The sequence below is a fragment of the Pteropus alecto genome, unplaced genomic scaffold (assembly GCF_000325575.1).
Source record: "Pteropus alecto unplaced genomic scaffold, ASM32557v1 scaffold110, whole genome shotgun sequence".
Taxonomy (NCBI): Eukaryota; Metazoa; Chordata; class Mammalia; order Chiroptera; family Pteropodidae; genus Pteropus; species Pteropus alecto.
In genome coordinates this window covers 10,456,649-10,464,097 of record NW_006431920.1, presented here as the reverse complement: position 1 = coordinate 10,464,097, position 7,449 = coordinate 10,456,649, and the positions used below count along the sequence as shown (strand labels likewise).

The following is a 7,449-nucleotide window of genomic DNA, read 5'->3' as shown; positions in this document are numbered from 1 at the left end:
CAAGCCAATGCAGATGAAACGGCCTGCCAGGGCCACAAATGGTACCTAGGCATTGTCCCTGCCAAGCGGAGGCCTAGAGAAGCACAGGGTTCTTGGGTTTGGGGAGGTTCAGGAAGATGGTGAGTGGAGGGTTAATATGAGATCCAAAGATTATATAAACACTTGGCAATTCATAATTGGTCTGTTTGCATCCAAGCTCATATTTCTCAATCCAGAAGATCAAAAGAAGAGATATGAAGATATGGGCTTCTAATTCCCTTTTCTTTTTTCTTTATCACTCAATTCATAGACTATAACTCCAAATACTCCCACCCCCTCTCCCACCTTGCAGGGCACTGAAGGCTTTGTGGAACTACCTGAGCCAGAAGGGAGTCAACAGCGATGCCATCTGGGAGAAGATAAAGGATGTTGTTGTCAAAACCATCATTTCGTGAGTCACTCTGCCACCTTGGTGTGGGGCCTGCCACTGAACCCCCTCTTTTCTCATGGTCCTCCATTCTGCTGTGTTTCAGACTTTGACAGTGCTGTGCTTCAGTTCCTGGGGACAGGGGATAGGAAGGAGTGGATAGAGTTAAACTCAGCCCTTCCACTGCAATTCATCCCCAGAAGCTGGCCCCTAGTCAGAGGCCTCTCCTGAGGGCTGCTTTTTCTGGGCTGCTTCTGGTCTCCCATCTCTGGGCCAGTCCACTGGCAGGGCAGCTCTGGGTAAAGCCCTCTGGGAAGAGCTGGGCTGAATACTTCTTCCTCCTTATAACCAGGTCAGAACCCTACGTGACCAGCCTGCTAAAGATGTACGTGCGGCGACCTTACAGCTGCCATGAGCTCTTTGGTTTCGACATCATGCTGGATGAGAACCTCAAGCCCTGGGTCCTGGAAGTCAACATTTCCCCGAGGTAGGTGGTGTTCTCCGGGCGCTCACAGTAGAACCCTGTCTGTGTCCTTATGATCCTATTTCTGCTTTAGTCTTGCTTACTTTGGACAGACCTTTCCTTCACTAGAACTTGAGTTTTCCCTGTATCATCTGTATGTTTGCTCATTTACTCATTCTTTGCCATTATCTCAAGGTTCTTTGTTAAAAGCTGTTCTTTTGAACTTGATCCCACCACCTGCTTTCTCCTAGCAAACGAAGGTCATAGGCAGAACCACTCTTGATTCAGGTTATTCACTATCTGTGGGGCAAGAAGACACCCATGATGGTGCTCATGAATATGACAGAGTCCTTTCATCCCAGGGAAACCAGGGAGTACATGGGGCTAGCACTGACTTAGACATGTGACCAGAAACAGTTTTGGAGTGTGCTTTTACCACTCGTTGTATCCTTTCCCTGAAGCCTCCACTCCAACTCTCCGCTGGACATCAGTATCAAAGGCCAGATGATCCGTGACCTTCTGAACCTGGCGGGCTTTGTTCTGCCCAACACAGAGGATATCATTTCCAGCTCCAGCAGCTCCAGCAGCTCCATGACCAGGTCAGCCTCCTTGCTTATCTGTGGCTCAGCTGGCGGCATGAACAGCCCCATTGTGGCTCTGGAAAGGAATGGTGTCTGGGCGCTCCCTCTTGCTTGCTGTCCCTTGCTGCTCAGTCTGCTTCTGCAGTCTACCCACACACCTCTGCCACGTCAGCACCCCTAAAAGCACGTTCAGCTAGACTGTGCCCTTGCTCGGGAACCTGCATAGGGCATGGGGAATCAGCTCGAAACTCCTCACACAGACATGTAAGGCCCCAGCCTCCTCTTCCCAGGCACCCTTCCCTTCGCTCTACCCTGTAGGCTTCTGTACTCTGACCGACCAATCACTCATAGAACTCAGGGTTCGAAGGGTCCTTAAAGATCAGTTAATCCAGTCTCTGAAACGTTTGTTGCTTCTCACTTTTCCCCATAGCGTCCCCTCATTTGCTTGTGAGGTTTCTTCCTCTTGAAATTCCCCTCAACCAGACCTCCCTATTGCGACCTTACCCATGTAGCAAAGCCTAGCTCAAGGCACCATCTTGGGAAGCTACCTCAGTGTGGGCTCTCTCCTTCATATCCCCAAACCACGCGGAACCACTCTTGAGGGAAGGGAACAAATACTTAGTCAGTACCTGCTATACGTAAGGAAAAACCTGTAACTTATCTTCAGAGCCCCGTGAGGCTGATATTGGTATCTTCAGTTTACAGATGAGGAAGCTGAAAAACACTGGGATTAAGTAGCCCATCCAAGGTCAGCTAAAAAGTGGTAGAGCTGGAATTCAATTCCTGATTTGCTGGTAACAAAACTTGCTTTCCCTGTCACACCTTGTAGACTCATGTTTGGCTCTGTGCTGTTATTTGTCTTTTGACACCTGCCATCCTCTCGGAGGCTGTCCTTGCATCTCTCAGTAGTAATTGTAGTAATGTGGATGATGAAACTGGGGTGCAGAGAGGTCAAGTAATTTGCCCAGGATCACACAGCCGATAGTGTTGATGCAGTTAAACTAAACTGAGGTATACAGCAATTATTCCAGAGTTTCTCTGTCTTTTTTTTTTTTTACTGTTGAAATACAACCTAGAGAGGGTACTTGGTAGTCTTTTAGTTCTTCCATAGTACTTGACTCTTAGGCTACTTGAATGAAGTGCATTGCAGTCTGATCTACTCAAGAAACAAACGTCTGCCCATATTTCTTTGTCATTTCTTGAGAAGGGAGTCTTCCTGGGCTGGACCCTCTCTGCACATGTCCTCCGGTTGTAAAGCTGCTGACCTTCCCCTTTCTCCCTTTCCACCCCCTACCTTAGCCTGCCCAGCTCCCCCAGGGACAAATTTCGAATGGCACCAGAGCACTTCACTGCACAGAAGATGAAGAAAGCCTATTACTTGGCCCAGAAAACTCCTGATCAGGTAGGAGATTACCTTCCTCCCCAGGGCCAGCAGGAGGCTTCCCTGCTCAAACTTTTGGAGCATGAAGGCAACCAGTTTTTCTTCTCTCTAGGGCAGGGTTTCCTAACTCAGGTCTGTGATCCCCTTGGTAGGCAGAGATATGTTGACATGCACATCATTCCAGGAGAGAGTTGATGGCCTTTATCACATGTTCAAGAACTACCGCTCTTAGCAAAATGCTGCACTAGCCTACCCCTGTTCTCCAAGCTGTAAAGCCTTTGAGTTTCTTTCCCTGAGGAGCAGTGAGCCCCTGAAAGGCTTGTCTTTCTCAGAGCAGGTGAGGGAGCCAGATGGAAGAGTGGCAGACGCGAGGCTGTTGCCAAATCGGAGTTGCTGTATTCTGATCTCAACTCTGTCCAACAAACAATTTAACCCCTATGCCCTGGTGGCCCCCCTCACCCCAAACGGAAGTATCTTCATCCCCCAGCTAAGTTCAGTAGACTTGGGAACAAATGAGGTCCAGAGCTGGCCTACCAGGCTGCCTTGGTGGTCCCCTGAGAGTCAGTCGTAGGGCGCTAGGACCCCAGAGTTGTGCTCCTTGTCCCCCAGCTACTTGATTCTCTGCCTCTGGCTTATACTTTCTGTCACATCCTCTTCCTCCCTGTCCCTTGGGCCACAGGAGTTCTATGCATCTGTGCTGGATGTCCTGACGCCAGATGACGTTCGAGTTCTGGTCGAGATGGAGGACGAGTTTTCTCGCCGGGGTCAATTTGAACGAATTTTTCCTTCTCGAATTGCTTCTCGCTATCTCCGTTTTTTTGATCAACCACGATATTTCAACATTCTTACCACCCAGTGGGAACAGAAGTACCATGGCAACAAGCTCAAAGGTGATGTGTTCTCGCTGCCCGAAGGAGACCATGTTTCATAAGAGATTACATCCCAGTAGACCAAGAAATGGGCCTCCCTGGCAAGAAGAATTGGCCAATTGATCCCACCCTCTTAAATCTCATCCCTGCTAATCTTGTCCTAGGAGTAGATCTGCTTCGGAGTTGGTGCTACAAAGGGTTCCACACAGGAGCCATCTCTGATTCTGCTCCAGTGGTGAGTGATGCCATTGCGGAGGGGGCAGCCTGTCTCAGGCCCCTCCCTCCTCTGCCTGAAGAGTACAGCATGGGTCGAGTGTAGGTCCAGACCCTCTCACTTCTCCCTTAGGCCCTGCCCCTGTGTCTCATGACCTACCCTTCCTTTTCAAGGAAATGATTCCTCCTAGAATTCCCTGAGTGCTCTTCTTTCAAGGATCAAAAAATGTTTTGTAGCCTCCACTTTTTGTCTGAATTGGGGGAGAATCGATTCCTTTCCCCGTATGGGCCCATGACTGAAGGGTACGGAAGTGGGGGAGCCCCACAACCACTCGGGGGCAGAGTTGGGAGAGAGTGCTAGGACCCCTAACACTCCTGCCTGATCTCTGCCTCACCCTTTTGGCCTCGTTGCTTCCTTTGCTTTTAGTGGTCTCTCCCGACATCACTTCTGACCGTCCCAAAGGGTGACACGGCACTCAATGCTTTCTTTAAGTCGGAGACTAGCAAGCTGGGGTGAGTGTTACCTGGGCAAGGGAACGGTGTTGAGTGTGAGTTCAGGGAGTTTTCTTCCTTCCTCTCTTCTCAGACTATAATGAGATCAGCATTCTCTGATTGGGGATAACTTCTTCTTGGTGGCTCTTGGTATATGCCCAGCGAAGCCGAGCTGAGCGCAGAATCATCTGCAGTGTCCACTCTCAGCCATACCCACTAGCTGTAGAACTCGCTAGCCCTCGTACCCTCATACACATTCACACTTGCACTTAAGCTCTCAAGCCTTAAGATAAATAAAATATATTTCACGATTATTTATACTTTCACATAATTATGGTCTATAACACCATAATGTTGTGAATGCCTGGTCCAGACTGAAGGCAGATCACAGGTTGAGGTCTCAGCTACACAGTGTCTCAGCCATTTCTTTCCCCACCTGTTCCCTTCAGAAAACACAGCTCCGAGGAAATCACAGCACCCTCTGAAGATGAGATCACACCCAAGCCCAAGAAGACTCAAGCTGGCCTTTCCTCTTTCCCCAGGAAACCTGTTTCTTCAAAGGACAGCGAGGACACTGGCAAAGAGCCCAGCCTCTCCACTCAGTTGTTACCTGTGATCAAGAACTCTGGGCAGCCTTCCAGACTCTCTGCTTCTCCCACCTCCCAGTCAACTGGTGACTGCCTTCTGGCTGCTGTGAGCCCATGACTGGTCTCTGTCCACTAGCCCCCTGCCGGGAGCACCAGTGTTAACTACCTCAGGGGAACCGGCCAGCCGGGAGCCCCCGCCCCCTCCACCTTGCCCCTCCTCAGAGTATTTTTTGACGTGGTTGATTTGCAGATGGATGTCTGGAGGGCTGGAGAGGTGGTGGGGACGGGGAAAAGGTGAGGAAGGTTCACTGGCTGGTACCTCATATCTCAGCAGAGAAGCCAATGATGGCCACTCAGCCTTATAAAGCAGGGTTTGGTTTCTACTTTCAGAGAGCCACGTGTGGTTTGTTTTAGGCCTTGGTGCAGTGATTGAATTAGAGCTCAAGAGGAGAAAACCTAGTGGATGTATTTGGCCTGAAGTCCCTGATAATTGAGGTGCTTCTGAAGGTCCTCATTTCCTCAGGTCTCACCCTCCTTCCATCCCCCTCTGTCCTGAGGCTCCCCTTTCAGACACCTTCAGACTTCCTCAGTAGACGGGGAGAGGCCATGACGTGATGAACCCGTTTCTATCACAGTAGTCTCGGGGGCTTCCCCGCTACCTGACCACTTGTCTTTTCATATGTCCACCATGCCAGTAGCCCTAGGTCTTCCTAGTCTGACCTCATATCACTACTAGATCAGCCTTCTAGACTTTTCTCTCTAGAATGTTACCTCTTCAGCTCTTGGCTTTCCAAGGGTGAGAGGTTCTGTGAACATTATGAATTTCCTGTAGCCCCAGTGAAGGAGCCCAGATAATCCCAGTCGCTATTGTCCATATATTAAAGGACACAGTCCTGGGGGAGGGTAGAAGGGACCGTGATTTCCCCACAACCCAGAGGAAGGTTCATGCTCTGCTTACTCCCTTTGCTGTCACTGATTAGCGGGGTCTGGCTCACAGGTCACCAGGGCAAACAGTCTGCTGGCTTGGCAGCTGTGTTTCAAGAGCAGCCACCATTGTACGGTGAGCTTCTAGGCAGCCTACCGACTAAACTTGTACTCTTGACTGAATGTGCCTCCCTCCCCAAGACTCAGTAAAGTAGTGAGTGTTCAATAAATGTTTGCGTGAACTGTCCAGGTGAAGGTCTCCAAGGGCACAAGCACCTGAACCAGAAGTTCTGCTTCTCTTCCCTGGGGCCAAGTGGAGCCCAAGGGAAGCAGAGTGTGGATGGGAAAGGTTGTTTTCTCTTAAACTGCGCTCTTTCTTAACCCAGCACTTCCTGGTTGCTGCTTGCCCCTTCCCCAGCCCTGCAATCCCTTTACTCCATTTTTCTAGCAGCAGGGCCCAGGAAGCAGCCAACTGGCTCTTGTCTGTGCTTCCCAGGTGTTCACCCTTGCATGCCAAGCAGGAAGCTCTGCTTATGGTCTCACCTTGGGCTCTCTGCCTTTATTCTCTCTGAGCTTTGGAACGGTGGAAACTACCTTGTTTCATTACTCCTGGAGTTCTGTGGCAAGCCAGGGAAAAATCACTTAAGAGCCCTGATTGGGTTTCAGGCCCCGCAGGTGACTGTGCTGTCCAAAGTGAAGGCTGTCTTGACAGTTGTGAAGAAAGCTTGGTGGCAGACTCCTGGGGCAGCTCTTTCTATTCCATAGTAAGGACTTTAGTTTCATCCCAGTAAGAAAGGTCCTTGAAGACAACTCCCTCTTGTCCTACCTGGATGCAGAAATGTCCCAATGAACCTTATAACAGTGGCAATAAGCAGTCTTCCTAAGAAAACTCGCCACCTGCTTAAGCAGTTTTGTTGTGGCTGGTCCTCTGGTGCAAGGGCTTAGGTATGGGGCCCTGCCTGGGCTGGTTTGCTTCTTGGCAACCAGCTTCAGTTTTTTGGCCTGCCTCTGAGAATCCCCAGACAGCACAACCAATCCATTCCTATCACGGTAACTGGAGAGGGGACCAGCATTGCAGCATAATGGAAATGGGGTCTGGGGGAGGCACGGAGGACTTATGAAATTAAATGAATGATGAAAATAGAGTATCCTTAGTAGTTTAAAATGTGTTTGTACGTACATTATTTTTAATATTCATCACATTTGAGTATCTGGTAGGTGTGAGTGTTTTGCAGGGTGGGCGAAGGAATGGGGCTTATGTATCATATTTCCTTTTCACCCTTGAGAGAAAATTAAATCTTGCTTATTAAGCATTTAGCATACACACTTTGCAACGAATATCCACAGTATAAGTTATTTAGCTGAATAAGGAATTTGGGGGAAGTAATGAGATTTTTTAATTTTAAATTTGGGGATATTGTAGAATAAATGTTTGTCAGACACATCAGTTGTTTTCCTAAGTTGGTAACGTACCCAGTCCCTGTTTGGAGAAAGAGGAATGAGTACTCCTGCATCGAGGAATGAAATACAGTA

The 7,449-nt window shown here is 49.2% G+C and overlaps 1 protein-coding gene across 1 annotated transcript in view; it reads left to right on the top strand.

Annotated features, from left to right (window-relative positions):
* TTLL4 (tubulin tyrosine ligase like 4) overlaps positions 1–7,062 on the top strand; it is a gene marked incomplete at its 5' end in the record, with an annotated part of 18,338 nt that extends 11,276 nt beyond the window's left edge. Inside the window, 9 exon segments of the mRNA XM_025043200.1 lie at positions 1–41; positions 332–430; positions 759–893; positions 1,331–1,468; positions 2,750–2,852; positions 3,511–3,721; positions 3,865–3,935; positions 4,341–4,426; positions 4,855–7,062. The exon segment at positions 1–41 is cut by the window's left edge and continues 52 nt beyond it. Of these exon segments, the coding sequence (XP_024898968.1) occupies positions 1–41; positions 332–430; positions 759–893; positions 1,331–1,468; positions 2,750–2,852; positions 3,511–3,721; positions 3,865–3,935; positions 4,341–4,426; positions 4,855–5,110 (1,140 nt within the window).
* Positions 7,063–7,449: the final 387 nt, after the last annotated feature.